This window comes from Aptenodytes patagonicus, chromosome 30, assembly GCF_965638725.1.
Source record: "Aptenodytes patagonicus chromosome 30, bAptPat1.pri.cur, whole genome shotgun sequence".
Lineage (NCBI taxonomy): Eukaryota > Metazoa > Chordata > Aves > Sphenisciformes > Spheniscidae > Aptenodytes > Aptenodytes patagonicus.
In genome coordinates this window covers 759,278-777,034 of record NC_134978.1, presented here as the reverse complement: position 1 = coordinate 777,034, position 17,757 = coordinate 759,278, and the positions used below count along the sequence as shown (strand labels likewise).

The following is a 17,757-nucleotide window of genomic DNA, read 5'->3' as shown; positions in this document are numbered from 1 at the left end:
GGCTCCAGGGCAGCCGGACATGGCGCTAAGAAGGATTTGGGGGGGGGGGGGGGGGTGTGTGGATTTTTCCATTGGAGCGAGGGCCCAGACCCTTGCGCCGGTGCCAGGCAGCGCGGCAAGCAGAGGAGTTTCGGGGGTTGGTTCTGCCGTGCCGGTACCGGCTGCTCCCACCGCTCGGCCGAGCCGCTCATCCTGCAGCCGCCAGCTGGGACGGGCTGTTCCCGGGGCTGCAGCTGGAGGAAGGGGCCGGGGGGGGATCGAGTGCCGGCAGTCCCCGGCTGGGTGGATCGCCAACCAGGGAGCTGGGGGAAGCCGGCTGGGGCTTGGTGGGGGCTGATAGAACTGGGGGGGGAAGCGATTTGGGCAAAGGGGGGGGGGGGGGTGTGGGTGTGCGCGTGTGTGTCTCGCACCGAGATGCTGGAGGCTCTCGGCGGGGTCAGGCCCCGCTCAGGGGCTCTCCTACGGCCGGAGCGACTGCGCTGGGGGGGTCCTTGGCCCGGGCCCCCCCCCTCCTCTCCCCGCAGACGGGGGAAGCTCCGATCTCTCTAAACGCTCTTTTTCTTCTCTTTTTTTTCCTGCCACCAGGAGACCGGCTCCCTCCGCGCCCCCCCGGCCCTTCTGAGCGCCGCCGGCCCCGCTGCTCCGACCCACATCCCCCCCATCCCGAAGCCACCGGGACGCCTTCAGCCGGGACGCAGCCCCCGCGCCGGGGGCGAAGGACGAGGCGTCGGGGATGCACAAGGCCTCTCTCCCCCCCCCCCCCCGCCCCCCGGCCTGGGACCAGCCCCGGCCCCCGGTGACGCCGCACCGGCAAAGTTGCGGGCAACTCTGCAGTTGCCGAAGGGATTTCCCTCCCCCCCCCCCCTTCGCCCTCCCCTCGCGGGTGTCCCCGGGGCGTTTTCCTGGGGCAGCGACACATAAAGCACCTCCAGCGCTCACCCCGATTTTGGAGTCTCTCTTCCCCCGTCTCCCCCAGCCCAGCTCCGTCCCCCCGTTTACGGGCACCAGGAGCGACAGTTGCTGCTTGAATTCCCTTTTCTGGGCGTTTTTCCGTGCTCGGTGTTCTCCCTACGCCCCGTCCCCGTTCTGTTCAGCCCCCTCCCGCGGAGGAAGGGCCAACCCTGCACCCCTGAATCTGTGAGAGCCGCAGAAAGGGAGACCCTGGGGGGGGGGGGGAGGAATCCTGGCTCCGCGTTGGCCGAGGAAAGTCCCGGTTTCCCCCCGGAAGCCGGAGGGACCCGGTGGGTCCTTCCCGGGCGCTCGGAGGAGCCGCAGGGCAGCGGCTTTGGGAGAGCAGCTTCCAGCACCCGACGAGCCTCCAGGCAGCCATTTCCACCTCCACGACGCCGGCCGTGCCATATCGGAGCCGCTCTCTGCCGGGGGGGGGGGGGAAGGTGGTTCCCAGAGCGGGGAACCCTCTCCCTGAGCAAAGTCCTTCCCGGCTCTGGCTCCTCCAGGGCCCTTTTCCCTCCCGGCGGAGGCGATTCCGAGGAGTTTGTCCAGCTCCGGGCTCTGGCTGAGCCTATAAACCACCCGGGGATCCCAGCGACTCATCCCCGCGACTCCCGCAGCGCCCAGAATAAACGGAATCCTTCCTAAAAGGCTCAGGGACGCGTACGCGAGGCCCTTCGGTGATCAAATCCCGGGGGGGGGGTTTGCCCCCAAACCTCCCTCCCCTGGGGTTCGCATCGGCTCGGAGACACCGTGGTAGAAAGCCGGGCAGGTTTAATCCCGGCCGGGAGGGAGAAGCAGCAGCCGGAGGGGAGCACGTCCCTCCTCCGGCGCCGTCCCGGCAGGGAGCAGAGTCCCACGTGCGTCCCCGTCTACGTCCGCACCGTCCTCTTGTCCTCGAAGAGGCTCTTCAGCATGTAGACCTGGAGGAAAGCCACCACCACCAGCACGCCCAAGTTCACGGCCGACCAGAAGTTCACCCGGCCCAGGTTGCTCTCCTGCAGGTTGCGGTCTCGGGCCTCGAAGGCTCGAAGCAGCGTCTGCATCTGGATGCTCCGTTCCAGGCGGCTCCTCATGGTCTCGATGGATTCCTGGGGACGGGAAGGGAGGCGCCGGTCGGACGTGCCGACCCCCGCTGCCTCCTCATGGCGCGGCGGGGCGGTTCGGGTGGGAAGGGACCTCGGAGCTCATCCAGTTCAACCCCCCCCCGCCCCCAAACCACGGGCGGGGACGTCTTCGCCCCCATGGGGTCGCTCGCAGCCCCCTCCGACCTGACCTTGAACGTTTCCAGGGAGGGGGCACCCACCGCCTCTCCGGGCGAGCCGGGCCGGCCTCTCGCCGCCCTCGGCGTAAAGAATTCCGGCCTTGGGTCCGGTCTGAATCTCCCCTCTCTTCGTTCGGAACCGTTCCCCCTCGGCCCGGGGCTACGGGCCCGACCGAGAGCCTCTGTCCCCGGCTCTTATCGGTACCGAAAGGCGCGGTAAGGTCTCCCCGGAGCCTTCTCCTCTCCCGGCCGAACACCCCCGGCTCTCCCAGCCTGGCCTCACGGCAGAGGGGTTCCAGCCCTCGGATCCTCTCCGTGGCCGCCTCCGCGCCCGCTCCGACAGCTCCGGCTCTTTCCTGCGCTGCGGAACCCGGAGCTGGAGGCGGAATTCCGGGGCGGGGGGGGAGGGGGGGGATCCTTTCGGTTGGAAAAGACCTTTGAGGTCGTAGAGTCCAACCGTGAAGCTAACGCTGCCGGTCCAAGCGTGGGACTGCCCGGGGGGGCGGGGGGGGTGTGTGTGTCGCCAGAGTCGAGGGGCAGAACCCCCTCCCTCGCCCTGCCGGCCACGCTGCCGGTGATGCCGCCCGGGATCCGGTTGGTTTCCCGGGCTGCCGGCGCGCATTGCTGGCTCGCGTCCGGCTTTTCCCCCCCCCCTCCGTGGGGCGGCTCCGCATCCCTCGTCCCCCGGCCGGTACGGATACCGACCCGGCTGCAGGACCTCACGCTTGGCCTCGTTGAACCTCATCCCCACCTTGATGTCCTCGATCTTGACGTCCAGCGTCTCCTCGGGCTCCGCCGCCTCCACCCAGCCGTCGCCTTCCTCCTCCTCCTCCTCCTCCTCCTCCTCCTCCTCCTCCTGGGCGCTGTCGAAGATGAGCTCGAAGAACACCAGCTTCTCCGAGATGGTGCTGAAGGAGTTGTCGAAGCAGAGCTTGTAGTCGCCGGCCTCGGTGGGCTCCACGCTGCGGCGGGGCCGGGGGGGGGGAGAGGAGAGCGGGGTCAGCGGGACGGGGACAACGGGGGGGGAGAGGAGAGCGGGGTCAGCGGGACGGGGACGGGGACAACGGGGGGGGAGAGGAGAGCGGGGTCAGCGGGACGGGGACAACGGGGGGGGGAGAGGAGAGCGGGGTCAGCGGGATGGGGACAACGGGGGGGGGAGAGGAGAGCGGGGTCAGCGGGATGGGGACGGGACGGGGACAACGGGGATGGGGAGGGGACAGGGATGGGACAGGGACGGGGACAACGGGGGGGGGAGGGAGAGCGGGGTCAGCGGGACGGGGACGGGGACAACGGGGGGGGGAGAGGAGAGCGGGGTCAGCGGGACAGGGACGGGACGGGGACGGGGACAACGGGGATGGGGAGGGGATGGGGACGGGACAGGGATGGGGACAACGGGGACGGGGAGGGGACAGGGATGGGACAGGGACGGGGATGGGGACAACGGGGACGGGGAGGGGACGGGACAGGGATGGGGACAACGGGGACGGGGAGGGGACGGGGACGGGACAGGGATGGGGACAACGGGATGGGGACGGGACAGGGACGGGACAGGGATGGGGACAACGGGGACGGGGACAGGATGGGGACGATGGGGATGACGGGGATGGGACGGGGAGGGGATGGGGACGACAGGGGCGGGACGGGGAGGGGATGGGGACGACGGGGATGGGGAGGGGACGGGGAGGGGATGGGGATGACGGGGATGGGGAGGGGACGGGGATGACGGGGACGGGACAGGGACGACAGGGACGGGGACAACAGGGACGGGATGGGGACGATGGGGACGGGGACGACGGGGACAACAGGGACAACGGGGACAGGGAGGGGACGGGACGGGGACGACAGGGATGGGATGGGGACAATGGGGACAGGGACGACAGGGACGACAGGGACAGGACGGGACGGGGACGACAGGGATGCGATGGGGACAGGGACGACAGGGACGATGGGGACGGGGAGGGGACGGGGATGCGATGGGTACGATGGGGACAGGGACGACAGGGACGATGGGGACGGGGAGGGGACGGGGATGCGATGGGTACGATGGGGACAGGGACGACAGGGACGACAGGGATGACGGGGACGGGGACAGGACAGGGACGACGGGGACAACGAGGACGGGGACGGGATGGGGACGGGGAGGGGATGGGGACGACAGGGATGCGATGGGGACGATGGGGACAGGGACGACAGGGGGGACGGGGACAGGACGGGGACGATGGGGACGGGGCGGGGATGACGGGGACAACGAGGACGGCGATGGGATGGGGACGGAGATGACAGAGATGACGGGGACGATGGGGACGGGGACGGGAGGCCTCACGTGTGCGCCCCGTCGGAGCGGCGGTACTCGCTGACCAGCAGCAGCCCCGAGGGACTCTCCAGGGAGAAGTCGACGTCCAGCCCGGCCCCACCGATCACCTGCCGGAACCGGGGATGGCGGCGCCGGGGAACCACCGGTACCGGGGACGCCCCTCCCGCCCGGCCCCGCCCCCTCCTCGGTACCGGGGACACCCCCCCCCCCCCGCCCTCCGGCACCGGGGCCCTGGTCCTCCCACCTCCCCGAACACCTGGGTACGGGCCCGGTACCGGCTTCCCCCCCTCCCCTTCTCCCGGTACCCCCGGATCCCCCCCGGTACCGGCTTCCCCCGCTCCTCCTCCTGCCGGTACCCTCCCCGGTACAGCTTCCCCGTTACCGACCCACCCCAGGCCCCAATCCCTCCCGTTACCGGCCCAGCCCTCCCGTTACCGGCCCGGTACAGGCCCCGCCCCTCCGGTACAGGCCCCGCCCCTCCGGTACCGGCTCTTCCCAGGCCCCGCCCCTCCGGTACAGGCCATGCCTCCCCCCCTCCCCCCCATACCGGCCCGCCCCAGGCCCCGCCCCCTCCGGTACCGGCCCGCCCCAGGCCCCGCCCCCGCCGGTACCTGGTACTCGGCCTCCAGGGAGGCGTTCCCGGGCGCGCCCTGGTAGAAGCACTCCCGGCGGCCGGCGGGCAGCACGAACGTCACCTCGGCGTCGGGCGGCGGCGGGGCGGCGGCGGGCCCGGCCCAGAGCGCCAGCAGCCACAGCCACCGCGCCGCCATCTCCGCCGCGCGGCGCCTTTAAGGCAGGCCCCGCCCCGCCGCCGCCACCGGGCGACAGGACCCGGCGGAGGGGGTGCCTGCGGCGGGCGCCTGAGGCGGGAGCGTCGAGGCGGGGCTTCAGGCGGCGCCTCGGCCGCCCGCGGCCCGGGGTCCTCGCGGCCGCCGCGTTGCCCCGCCTCCCCCCGGAATCCTCTCCGCTAATTGGCTGCTCCCTCCCGGCGCCCCGCGTTCTAACTTCTCATTGGTCGGCGCGGACCAGCGCCCGCCCCCTCATCGTCTCGCCTCAGCCCGGGGGCCGCGGCCGCCCCCTGAGGGGAGCCGGACTCCCACAATGCACCGCGGTGGGGCCTGGGGCGGATTTGGGGGCCCCTGGGGCTGATTTAGGGGACCCTGGGGCAGATTTGGGTGGTTAGGTGCAAATCTGAGGGCCCCTGGGGCAGATTTGGGGGGCCCTGGGGCAAATTTGGGTGGTTAGGTGCAGATTTGGGGGGCCCTGGGGCAGATTTGGGGGGCCCTGGGGCAGATTTGGGTGGTTAGGTGCAAATCTGAGGGCCCCTGGGGCAGATTTAGGGGGCCCTGGGGCAGATTTGGGTGGTTAGGTGCAAATCTGAGGGCCCCTGGGGCAGATTTGGGGGGCCCTGGGGCAAATTTGGGTGGTTAGGTGCAGATTTGGGGGGCCCTGGGGCAGATTTGGGTGGTTAGGTGCAGATTTGGGGGGCCCTGGGGCAGATTGGGTGGTTAGGTGCAAATCTGAGGGCCCCTGGGGCAGATTTGGGGGGCCCTGGGGCAAATTTGGGTGGTTAGGTGCAGATTTGGGGGGCCCTGGGGCAGATTTGGGGGGCCCTGGGGCAGATTTGGGTGGTTAGGTGCAGATTTGGGGGGCCCTGGGGCAGATTTGGGTGGTTAGGTGCAAATCTGAGGGCCCCTGGGGCAGATTTAGGGGACCCTGGGGCAGATTTGGGTGGTTAGGCGCAGATTTGAGGGCCCCTGGGGCAGATTTAGGGGGTTAGGTGAGGTTTTAGGGAGTCCTGGGGCAGTTTGGGAGGGGACTGGGGCAGATTTGGGGGGCCCTGGGGCAGATTTGGGAGGTCTTGGGGCAGATTTAGGTGGTTAGGTGCAGATTTGGGGGTTCCCGGGGCAGTTTTGGGCAGCCCTGAGGAAGATCTGAGGGGCCCTGGGACAGATTTGGGAGGTCCCAGGGCAGATTCGGGTGGTTAGGTGCAGATTTGGGAGGTCTTGGGGCAGTTTGAGGGGCTGGAGGGCAGGCTGGGGGGACGCTCTGTGAGCGATGTCGGGGTGCGGGGCTGCTCCCCAGGCAGGGCGCCGGCTCAATCCTGGGGCTCGGCCTCACCCTCCCGGGGAAACTGGGGCACGGAGGCCGCATCAGCCCTCCCGGGGCCACATCAGCCCTCCCGGGGCCGCTGCTCGGCCCCAGGCCGACCTCTCAGCCCTGATTCCTCACGGTTTCGGGGCAGCCGCAGGAGGAAGCAGGCGTGGGCCGAGCGGGCGGGAGCATCCGGCACACGGTCCCTGCCGCCGGCTGCGTCCTGGCTCTCCCCACCCAACAGCCCCGGGCTGGCCTGCGCGGTCGCGTCCCTCGGGATCGGCGATTCCGGGAGCGGCCCCTCGTTTCGCGCCCGCATCGTCAGCCCTGACGAGGTGCGTCTCCCCCTCCCGCGGATCACGGGCTCGCCGGTCGCTTCCTGCCCCGAAGCGCTGCGCGCGCGGGGCCCTCTCCCGCCTCGCGGGCAGCTGCCTTTCATTAGTGCACAAAGCGATTCCCGCCGAGGCCGGCAGCGCCGTCGGGAGCCGGACGTGCCAGAGAAAAACCCGCAGGAGCCATTTCAAGCCGTCCGACCCCGTCGAGGGTCTGGGTGGGGGTCCCGGTTGGGTGTCAGTCCGGAGCGACGCCTCGTTACTCCCTGTTTATGCCTCTTTTTTTTTGATGACGTCGTTGTGATAAGTGGGGAGCGAGCCCCGGGAAATCACGTCCCGTGCCAGAGGAGCCGCTTTCACGCGGAGCCGAGCTCGCATCGCTCTGGTTATTGGGTGGAAAAAGCCTTTTTTGCGCAATGGGGGGGGAAAAATAACCCCGCTCTGTACTTGGGGACTCTCTGTCATTTCCTTCCTGGGTGATGAAACTTCGTCTTGAGCAAAATCCTCCTTCTTTTTCTTCTTTTCAGCGGAGAGCTCCTGCGCCTCGGGGTCTCCGTGGCGGGGCCCTCCCTGATCCGGACCCCGGAGGATGAGGAGGATGAGGCTGGAGTTTCTTTTCCTCGTGGCGGGTACGTTTTCCTCGCCTCCGCCTGAGTTTGGGTTGGCCGAGCCGGAATTGGCCGCCATGCCGGTCGCTCGACGGTCGGATCCGGCTCCCCGCTCACTGTCCTTCTCTCACAGGAGCCGTGGCAGTGCCGAGGCTCTCCCCGCCGCCGCTCGGGCTCCTCTCCCAAGAGGAGGGGGGTCCCCTGAAAATCAGCTGCTTCGCCCCGCGGAGCTACGCCGGCAGCACCTTCGAGCTCTTCGCAGCGGGCGCCGGCGTCCCCGCGCAGAGCGTCTCCGCCGAGCCGGACCAGCACAAGGTTGATTTCACCCTGGATGGAGCCACCCCGGCCTCCCGGTGCTACCGGTGCCGGTACCGGAGCTATAATGGCAGTGCCTGGCAGACGTCGGCATTCAGCATGGAGATTGTGGTGAACGGTGCGGGCGGCGGGACGCCGGGGAATGGCGGGTGGCGGCACCCCCCCTCCCTTCCCCACAGCCGCGAGGGGCGCGGGGTCCCACCGGGACACGGCTCCTCCGGAGGGCGTGTGCCGGGAACGCCGCCAACCCAAACCCGGCGTGTTTCTCCCCAGCCTCGGGTGACGCCGGCTGTCATCCCCCCACCGCCACCCCGACCGGCCATCCCCTGCCGACCTCCATGACTCTGCGGCAAGGTACCGGCACGGGGGACTCGCCCGGCTTGGCCGCAGCGCCGGTGGCTTGTTCCCGGTGACCCTCTGCGGCCACACCAGGGGTTTCCGTGCAGGTGACCCCCTGCCCTCTCTTCCCTTCCAGATCACTCCTGGCTTCTCCCGGTTGCCATCGGCGTGGCCGTCCTGGTGCTGCTGCTGCTGGCGGCGGTGGCGGCGGCGGCCTGGCGAGGTACGTGGGGTGCGGGCGCGCTCACCAGCATGGCCGTGCCCGGGGGGGGCCCGTAACCGGGGAGTGCCAGCTGTGCCGACGGGGATTGGCACCTCGGAGCTCCCCGCTGGGGTGGCACACAGTTCGGTGCCACCTCGGGGGCAAGCGTGCCGGTGCCGGTGCCGTCAGACGGATCCCTTCCCGTGTCCCCACCGGCTCCGGGCGAGTCACCGGCGGCAGGAACCCCCCGGGGGGGGTTGTGGTTTAGGGAGCGGTGACCCGAGCCGGGTTTAAGGCACCCGCTGGGTCCTCCCCGGCGTCACCGCACGGCTCCAGCCACCCCCGCGGCTGAGCCCGGCTGCGCCTCCACCCGTCTCTGTTTTCTCTCTTGCCAGCCGAGGCCAGGCGACGGCAGGCAAAGAGGTGAGAGTGGCCGGGGCTGGCGCCTCCGCGGCTAAACCGGCCCCAAAACCCCCCGGGACCCCCCCCGGGATCCCCCCGGATGAGCCGCGGCGTCGGGCTCCCCGCTGCCTCCTCCCTGCCCGCACGGGCCCCTGCCCGCCGCGCTGCCACCGGCTTTGTTTTTGCAGGCAGCAGGCGTCTTGCTGGACGGAAACGCGGTACCCCACCACGGGTAAGGCCCAGACCCCCCGTGCCGGGGCGGTGCCCCCTCGGCAGCCAGCGCCGCCCCGCTTCCCCCAGCCCCCGGCACCCTGAAAACGTCACCGTCCCTTTTTTCTCCGCAGAGCTTTCCTATGACAACTGCGGCTTCACCGTCGGCGTGGTGAGTGGGGGGCGGCTGGGGGGTCCCCGCGCTCCAGCTGGGGTTGGCTTTGGGGTCCACCGGCCTGCCGGAGCGGCACGGGCTCAGCACAGGCTCGCCCGGCTGCCGGCGGCTGCCCCGGCTCACCCCCGCCTTTCCCTCCCTGCAAGAACACGCAGCCGGGAGCCGGCGGCAGCACCGGCATGTCCCCGGCATCCCCCCAGAGAGACCCCCGGGTGTCTCCCCCCGCAGCGCCCCACTTCAGCACCTTCAGGTCCTTGGCGTGAGCCCTGGTGGCGCCGTCTCTGCCGGCGCTCCCCACGGCACCAGAGCCCAGCTCCTCCTTTTGCCGGGAGCACGAGGAGCCCCCGTGGCACGACCACAAGGGAAGGGACTGGGTTGGCGAGACGCCGGCACCCCACGGCGCTGCGCCGGCCGGGGGACGTGCCGCGGGCTTCCTGGAGATGCCGGCAAGACCCCCGGCACGGGAGAGGTGCTGACGCGCCGCTGGCAGTTTGGTGCCAGAGCTGGCAAATGGCCTTCGTCCTCCTCCTTGCACCTTCGCCTCCGGGGAGGCCACGGGCGTGCGGCAGAGCCGGGCTGGGCGCCCCAAATCGCGGTGTCTCCGTGCCAGGACGTCTCTGCCGCCAGAGCTGGCTCTGGTTTTAATAAAGGTGTTTGCCGCCAGGTGCCGGTGCAGGACATGGGGGCCGTGTCCCCCTGCGCGCGTGGCCCGGCAGTGCCCGGTGTCCGGTGCCCACACGGTGCCGTGTGCCGTGCCCGTTACCTGGTGCTGTCTCTGCCCGGTGTCCGGTGCTCGATTCCCGGTGTCAGCACCCCGTGCCAGTCTCCGTGCCCGGTGCCATTGCCGGTAGCAATGCCCGGGGCTGTGCCCGGTTCCCCTGCACTGCCCGGTGCCGGTGCCCAGTGCCAGTGGCTGTACCCAGTGCCCGGTGCCGGCGGTGGTACCCGGTCCCCAGTGCCGGTACCCGGTGCCCTTTGCCCGGTGCCGGTGGCAGTACCCAGTGCCGGCGGTGGTACCCGGTGTGGATGCCCAGTGCCGGTCCCTGTTGGTGGCAGTACCCGGTTCCTGGTGCCCGGTACCCGGTGCTGGTCCCTGTGCCGGTGGCAGTGCCCAGTGCCGGTCCCCGTGCCGGTGGCAGTGCCTGGTGCCAGTGGTAGTACCCGGTGCCGGTGGCAGTACCCGGTCCCCAGTGCCTGGCGCCGGTCCCCGTGCTGGTGGCAGTGCCCGGTCCCTGGTCCCCGGTCCCTGGTCCCCTGTGCTGGTGGCAGTACCCGGTGCCGATGGCAGTACCCGGTGCCAGTCCCCGTGCCGGTGGCAGTACTCGGTCCCCGGGTCCTGGTGCCGGTCCCCGTTCCCCGCTGCCCCTTGCCCGGTGCCGGTGCAGCCCCCAGTCCCCGGTGCCGGTGCCGGTCCCCGTTCCCCGCTGCCCCTTGCCCGGTGCCGGTGCAGCCCCCGGTCCCGTTCCCCGCTGCCCCTTGCCCAGTGCCGGTGCAGCCCCCGGTGCCGGTCCCCGTTCCCCACTGCCCCTTGCCCGGTGCCGGTGCAGCCCCCGGTGCCGGTCCCCGGTCCCCGCTGCCCCTTGCCCGGTGCCGGTGCAGCCCCCGGTCCCGGTCCCCGCTGCCCCTTGCCCGGTGCCGGTGCAGCCCCCGGTCCCGGTCCCCGCTGCCCCTTACCCGGTGCCGGTGCAGCCCCCGGTCCCCGGTCCCGGTCCCGGTCCCCGCTGCCCCTTACCCGGTGCCGGTGCAGCCCCCGGTCCCCGGTGCCGGTCCCGGTCCCCGGTCCCCGCTGCCCCTTACCCGGTGCCGGTGCAGCCCCTGGTGCCGGTGCACCCCCCTGTCCCCGCTGCGCCTTGCCCGGTGCCGGTGCAGCCCCCGGTGCCGGTCCCCGCTGCCCCTTACCCGGTGCTGGTCCCGGTCCCCGTTCCCCGCTGCCTCTTACCCGGTGCCGGTCCCGGTCCCCGTTCCCGCTGCCCCTTACCCGGTGCCGGTGCAGCCCCCGGTCCCCGGTCCCGGTCCCGGTCCCCGCTGCCCCTTACCCGGTGCCGGTGCAGCCCCCGGTCCCCGGTGCCGGTCCCGGTCCCCGGTCCCCGCTGCCCCTTACCCGGTGCCGGTGCAGCCCCTGGTGCCGGTGCACCCCCCTGTCCCCGCTGCGCCTTGCCCGGTGCCGGTGCAGCCCCCGGTGCCGGTCCCCGCTGCCCCTTACCCGGTGCCGGTCCCGGTCCCCGTTCCCCGCTGCCTCTTACCCGGTGCCGGTCCCGGTCCCCGTTCCCGCTGCCCCTTACCCGGTGCCGGTGCAGCCCCCGGTCCCTGGTGCCGGTCCCCGGTCCCCGCTGCCCCTTGCCCGGTGCCGGTGCCGGTCCCGGTCCCCGTTCCCCGCTGCCCCTTACCCGGTGCCGGTGCAGCCCCCGGTCCCTGGTGCCGGTCCCCGGTCCCCGCTGCCCCTTGCCCGGTGCCGGTGCCGGTCCCGGTCCCCGTTCCCGCTGCCCCTTACCCGGTGCCGGTGCAGCCCCCGGTCCCTGGTGCCGGTCCCCGGTCCCCGCTGCCCCTTGCCCGGTGCCGGTGCCGGTCCCGGTCCCCGTTCCCCGCTGCCCCTTACCCGGTGCCGGTCCCGCCCCCGGTCCCCCGGTGCCGGTCCCCGTTGGCGGCGCTGCGCGGCCGCCGGCCGTCAGGGGGCGCGCCGCCGGCGGGCGGGCGGGCGTGGCCTGGGGGAGGTGGGCGTGGCCGGGCGGGGCGGGGCGGGGCGTGCCGGCGGGCGCGGGCGGGGGCGGGGGGCGGCGGCGGCTCCAAGATGGCCGCGGTGTCGGTGTTCCCCGGCGTGCGGCTCCTCACCATCGGGGACGCCAACGGCGAGATCCAGCGGCACCAGGAGCAGCAGCCGCTGCGCCTCGAGGTCCGCACCGGCCCCGACAGCGCCGGCCTGGCGCTCTACGGCCGTGAGTGCGGGCGGGGCGGCGGGGGGCCGGCCCGGGGGGCGGCGGCGGCGGCGGCGGGGGGCCGCGGGGCCGAGGCACGGAGGGCTGGGGGGGGGGGTGAGGGGGAAAGGGGGGGGCTGGGAGGATTTGGGGGGGGGTGCGGGGGCTGAAGGGATCGGGGGGGGGGGGGGGGTCTGGGAGCGTGGGGCGTGGGGGAGGGGGAGGGGGATATGGGGACGGGGGGGGGTACGTGGCCTAGGGGGGGGTTGGGGGTGCGGGGTCTGTGGGGCCAGAATGGAGGGGGGGGGCTGGAAGTGTTGGGGGGGGGGGCTGGGCCTGTAGGGCTTGGATAGGGATGGGGGTGCATGGGGGGGGACATGGGGGGCTTGGGGGGGTTTGGGGGTGCGGGTCTGTGGGGTCAGAATGGAGGGGGGGGGCTGGAAGTGTCTGGGGGGGGCTGGGAGCGTAGGGCTTAGATGGGGGCGGGGGGGGGGTGTGGGGACGTGGGGGGCTCAGGGGAGTTTGGGGGTGCGGGGGCTTGTGGGGTCAGAAAGGAGGCGGGGGGGGGGCTGGGCCTGTAGGGCTTAGATGGGGTGGGGGGACCTGGGGGGGTTGTACGGGGACCAGGGGGGCTGCGGGGGGGGGGCAGCTCGGTGCCCTCTAGGGTGGGTGGGGGGGTGCTGGGGGCCGGGGTCGATGGAGCTGGGGGGGGGGAGCCTGGGTGCAGGGGGGCCGTGGGGTGGTGTGACGGGGGTTTGGGAGGGGGGAGGGACATGACAGGGACTTCGGGGGCCGGTGGGTCCGTGTCGTTTGGAGGGTGCCAGCGCTGTGTCCCCCCCCCCTGCCCCCCCCCCCGCTGTGGAAAGGGCGGCGGCGGCAGCCGGGGGGGGCTCGGCCGAGCCGGGGGCTCCCCCGTCCCACCGGCCGTTTGCCGGAGGCTGCGGAAAGTTCATTTCCCGGCCCCCCCCCGCACACCCCCCCCCCAGCCCGAAATGGCCCGAATTTGGTGACTTTAGAGGCGCCGCGGCGGCTGGCCCGTCCCGGGGAGGGGTCTCTCCGGCGGCCGCTAATGAAGTAACGGGGGGCTCGTTTCCCGGCCGGCGGGCGCGGTGTCGGAGCCGAGTTTTCTTTGTCTCCGCGCAAGAATCGCGGGGGGGTTTTTTCTTTTTTTTGGTTCTTTTTTCTCCCCCCGCCCCTTCCCCAAATCCGGCGGCTCCTGCGCTTTGTGCTCGGTGAAGCTTGGGAATACGCCGGCGCCGGTGCCGGCACGGTGCTGCCAGAGCCTCCCCATCCTCCGCGCCTGGCCCGGTTTTCGTGCGATTACCGGCAGAGACGTCGGCTTTACGGCCGCACCGTCGCGGGGGGAGTAACGACCCGACCCCCTTCCCTCCCCGCTAACGACCCGCTCCGGTGATATTAATTGATTGGCGCAAGCAGTTAATGTGCGGCAGCCGTCCCGCGCCGGGTTTGGAGGAGGCCTCGTCTGCGGTGTGGGACGGGGCAGGGGAAACTGAGGCACGCGGGGCTGGCTCGTCCCCGAGCCCGCGGCTCGTCCTGCCTCTGCCTCGGTGCTGGCCCGGCGCTTTCTCGGCCTGGGTTTCCTCACCGGCTGCCGAGGCTTCACCGCGGCTCAGCCGGGAGGAGCGGGGGAGCCGGACCCGCTCCCCTCAGACCAGAAATAAGGTTTTAAGCCACTTTTCCAGCGCCGAGAGCGAAGCTTCGCGTGGAGCCCGAAGGTTATTTCGGTTTCTGGCGGGCGCCGAAGGCTGTCCGTGTGCCGACCCTCGGCTCCGCGGCTTCTCCATCCCTCGCCGCATCCTGCTGCCACGTCCGGCTCGTCACCCCGTGCCGGCCAGCATCCACACACACCCCCCCCCCTCCCCTCCCCTCCCCTCCCCTCCCCTCCCCGGCGTCATCCCCCTTTTCCAGGCGTTTGCCAGAAAAGCCTTTGTGTGGCCGGGGCCGGGGGTCTCTCGCTGCCCTTTCAGCGCCGGGGCGGCCGCCGGCACATCTGCCGGCCCTTTTTTATCGGCCACAAAGAGCCCGGAGGCCCGGGCTGACAGCCTGATTAACGCGGCTGGCGGGAATTTGCATTTAATGGCCTTGCCGAGCGGCGCCGCGGGCAGTGCCGGGCTCGGCGCGGGCGCTGCCGCGGCCCTGCCGGGGTTTCCTTCGGGGCTGGAAGCCCCCCATGCTCGTTTCCCTCTCGCCACTCCAAATTAATCGGGCGACTTAATGCACCGCGTGGCTGGTCCGGAGCGGCGATGTGCCGGGAACCTGGCCGGCGGCAGGCAGGGCTGCCTGGCGCTGCCAGGACGAGAGGGACCGGCAACGGCGGCAGCGAGATGCCGGGGGGAAAAAACAGGTTTTGCCGCAGCGGCTCGTTCGGTTTTTCTGTCGGGGCGCCGCGTGAGAAAGGCAGCGCTGGCTGGAGGTGCTAATTACCCGCTCGCCGCTCCCCGGCTTCAAAGCGGCTAACGAGGGAACGCCGCGACGCCCGCGGCAGCAGGCCGGTGCGGATGCCGGCAGCGCCCGCGATGGGGAGGCTGGGGTGGCCGGCGCTGATCCCGGCTTGGCCGCGGGCAGCTCACTCCGTCTCCCCTCGTCCTTCCTCACGGCGTCGCTCGGCTTCGCCGGGAGCCGGGGGGTCCCCGCAGAGCCGGGGGGGGTGGGTGGGGTGGGGTGGGGTGTCCCCCCCGTCCCGGCAGCGATGGGCAGCAGCACCGGTCTGTATTTCTGGCTGCTCAAAAGCCCGTAAACCCCCTTGGCGGCGCCGAGGGGTTTGTCTCTCCCCTCCCCTCCCCTCCCCGCCCCGCCGCAGAGGTTAATTAGGCTAATTACGTTTTCTCCCGGTCCCTTGGCGTCCGTCTCATGCGAGGGAGGGCACGAAGGGGTGGGGGGGGGGTGCAGGTTTGGGCCGAGCCCCACCAGCGCGGCAGGATCCGGTGGGGCTGACGGGGGGGGGGGGGGGGGGGGGGGGCTCTGCTGGCTCTCACTCTCCCCCCCCTGGTTCTCTCTGCCCCCCCCCCCCAGATGAAGACGTCTGCGTGTTCAAGTGCTCCGTGTCCCGCGAGACCGAGTGCAGCCGCGTGGGCAAACAGTCCTTCATCATCACGCTGGGCTGCAACAGCGTCCTCATCCAGTTCGCCACCCCCAACGGTGCGTCCCCCACCCTGGGGGGGGGGGGGGTTTGGCTTCTCCGGGACCCTTGTGTGTGTGTCCCGTCCCCGTGTCCCCCCCGTCCCCAGCTAAACCCCCCCCCTCCGTCTCCTCCAGACTTCTGTTCCTTTTATAACATCCTGAAAAACTGCCGAGGCCACAACACGGAGCGCTCGGTCTTCAGCGAGCGGACGGAGGAATCCTCGGCCGTGCAGTATTTCCAGGTGAGGGGCTGCCCCGGCCCGACGGCAAGGGTTCGGCCCCGGCATCCCGGTGACGTCCGCGTCCCTCTGTGTCCCATTTCGCCCCCCCCCCCCCAGTTCTACGGGTACCTGTCCCAGCAGCAGAACATGATGCAGGACTACGTCCGGACGGGCACCTACCAGCGAGCCATCCTGCAGAACCACAGCGACTTCAAAGACAAGGTCAGCCGGGCGCCCTCCCGCCTTAACCGCCCCGGCCGGTACGATAGTTTTGGTGAAACGCGCCTCATTTCGGTCTCCGGCACCGGCTCCCGTTGCCAGACTTCGGTCTGCCGCGCCGGATTGCCCCGCGCGCTCGGCCAGGAGGGTCATTACGCACCGGTAGCTGGAAGAGGCACCGCGGTTTTTTGGTCTTTCCTCCCTCTATTTCCCCCTCCCCGCTTTTAATCTGTTCCGGTGCTTTCCCGACTCCTTCGTAGTGGTTTTATTCTTAACATCCCCCCAAAAATACGGGCCGGCTGCGAGCGCTGGGAGGAGGGACAGCGGCCAAAGGCCGTGTGCCGCCGGCTGATGCCGTCCCCGGAGCCGCCGGCACCGGGGCACAACCGGCTTCCCACACCGTCACCGCTGATCCCCCTAACTGGGGGGGGTTATATATAGGATCAAAGAGGATTTGGGCGCTCGGGTGCCGTTCGCTGGCTCGGCCGCGGCGCTCTTAATCCTGTTCTTTCCGCGGCGCTGGGAAGCGGCCGGGGCTGAGCCCTCGGAGATGCCACCGCTCCCGGCACGATTTGGCGCAGCGCCGAGGTGGGATAACGCCGCAGTCGGGTCCCGCTGCCGAGCGGGGCTGGCTCTGTGCGCACGCCAGCTCGTTACCGGAGCTTCTAATTAGCGCTTCCAGCCGGGTGGGTGACGACTTGCAGGGGTCAGTTCCTTCTCCGGAGCCGGTTTGCTCTGCCGCCAATCGGCGCTGCGGTGGGGGGTGGTTTTCCCCCCCCAGGAGGGGCCGTGTCGGTGCCGCCGCCTTGGTTTTCCCTCCCTCTTGGGAATCCAAATCTTGGGGTCCCCGGGTCTCCCCGTCCCTCCGTGCCCCGGACCGGAGGCAGAGGACCCCCATCCCGGCTCCGGGGTGAGGACGCTGGGAGCTGGGTGGGATGAGAGCCCTGCAGCCCGGCTCCGGCACGTGTGCCGGTGGTTCACCGTATCCTCACCGTCTCCCTCTCAGATTGTCCTGGACGTCGGCTGCGGCTCCGGCATCCTCTCCTTCTTCGCGGCGCAGGCAGGGGCGAGGAAGATCTACGCGGTGGAAGCCAGCACCATGGCCCAGCACGCGGAGGTGAGCGGCGCCGGTGCCCGCCGCCGCCGCTGCCGCCGGGGCGGCTCTCGGCTTTGCCGAGCTCGGCGGCCTCGCACCAAACCCGTCTGGGATGGCTCTCCGGTTCGAGCCGTGCCCCTGCTCCGGTACAACCCAGTAGCGCTGGGATGACGGCGCTGGGACCGCGGGGCCGGCGCAGCTCGGGGGTTGTTGCGGGGGGGCTTCCCCGCGCCGTGGGGCTGCCCCTCTCCCCGCTGAACGTCGTCCTGTCCCGTCCCGTGGTTTTTTTTCCCCCCACCCCGGCCCCCTTTTTTCCTGGGGCAAGGTGCTGGTGAAGAGCAACAACCTGACGGACCGGATCGTGGTCATCCCGGGGAAGGTGGAGGAGGTCTCGCTGCCCGAGCAGGTGGACATCATCATCTCCGAGCCCATGGGCTACATGCTCTTCAACGAGCGGATGCTGGAGAGTTACCTCCACGCCAAGAAATACCTGAAACCCAGCGGTGAGTGCCGGGGGGGGGGGGCTCTTTCCCGGTCCGCCGGACCCTACGAGTCCAGGGGAGGGGGAGCGGGCGCTTCCCGGGTCGTCCGTCGTCGTCCCCCCCCCCTTCAACCTGACCCTCCGCTCCCCCGTCCAGGGAACATGTTCCCGACGATCGGCGACGTCCACTTGGCCCCGTTCACGGACGAGCAGCTCTACATGGAGCAGTTCACCAAGGCCAATTTCTGGTGAGTCCGGCCCCGACCCCTTCCCCGGGGGGCAGGGGGGGGGGGCCAGAGCCGCCCCCTCCTCACGCGTCCTCCGTCTCCCGCAGGTACCAGCCGTCCTTCCACGGCGTCGACCTCTCCGCGCTCCGAGGGGCGGCCGTGGACGAGTATTTCAGGCAGCCCGTGGTGGTGAGCGGCCCCCGGGGGCGGGGGGGGGACGACACGGGGAATGGGGGGGGGGATCAGGGCGGTCC

The 17,757-nt window shown here is 71.1% G+C and overlaps 3 protein-coding genes across 3 annotated transcripts in view; 2 read left to right on the top strand and 1 right to left on the bottom strand.

The window, feature by feature from the left end:
• Positions 1 to 1,708: 1,708 nt before the first annotated feature.
• Positions 1,709 to 5,304, bottom strand: TMED1 (transmembrane p24 trafficking protein 1). The gene is made up of 4 exons (XM_076360748.1): positions 5,141 to 5,304; positions 4,539 to 4,636; positions 2,967 to 3,177; positions 1,709 to 2,042 (listed from the first exon to the last, which is right to left on the bottom strand). The coding sequence occupies exons 1-4, from the start codon at positions 5,297 to 5,299 to the stop codon at positions 1,824 to 1,826; spliced, it is 687 nt and encodes a 228-aa protein (XP_076216863.1). The 5' UTR covers positions 5,300 to 5,304; the 3' UTR covers positions 1,709 to 1,823.
• A 1,385-nt stretch (positions 5,305 to 6,689) lies between these two features.
• C30H19orf38 (chromosome 30 C19orf38 homolog) lies at positions 6,690 to 9,548 on the top strand. The gene is given in 9 exon segments (XM_076360813.1): positions 6,690 to 6,958; positions 7,483 to 7,584; positions 7,697 to 7,996; positions 8,152 to 8,232; positions 8,354 to 8,440; positions 8,815 to 8,842; positions 9,010 to 9,053; positions 9,166 to 9,302; positions 9,305 to 9,548. Coding segments are annotated over 8 exon segments (882 nt in total). The 5' UTR covers positions 6,690 to 6,958; positions 7,483 to 7,544; the 3' UTR covers positions 9,470 to 9,548.
• Positions 9,549 to 11,994: 2,446 nt separating this feature from the next.
• LOC143171716 (histone-arginine methyltransferase CARM1-like) overlaps positions 11,995 to 17,757 on the top strand; it is a 6,130-nt gene continuing 367 nt past the window's right edge. Inside the window, exons 1-8 of the mRNA XM_076360738.1 lie at positions 11,995 to 12,139; positions 15,152 to 15,277; positions 15,395 to 15,501; positions 15,598 to 15,702; positions 16,706 to 16,816; positions 17,121 to 17,298; positions 17,434 to 17,524; positions 17,611 to 17,692. Of these exons, the coding sequence (XP_076216853.1) occupies positions 11,995 to 12,139; positions 15,152 to 15,277; positions 15,395 to 15,501; positions 15,598 to 15,702; positions 16,706 to 16,816; positions 17,121 to 17,298; positions 17,434 to 17,524; positions 17,611 to 17,692 (945 nt within the window). The remainder of the gene's footprint in view (positions 12,140 to 15,151; positions 15,278 to 15,394; positions 15,502 to 15,597; positions 15,703 to 16,705; positions 16,817 to 17,120; positions 17,299 to 17,433; positions 17,525 to 17,610; positions 17,693 to 17,757) is intronic.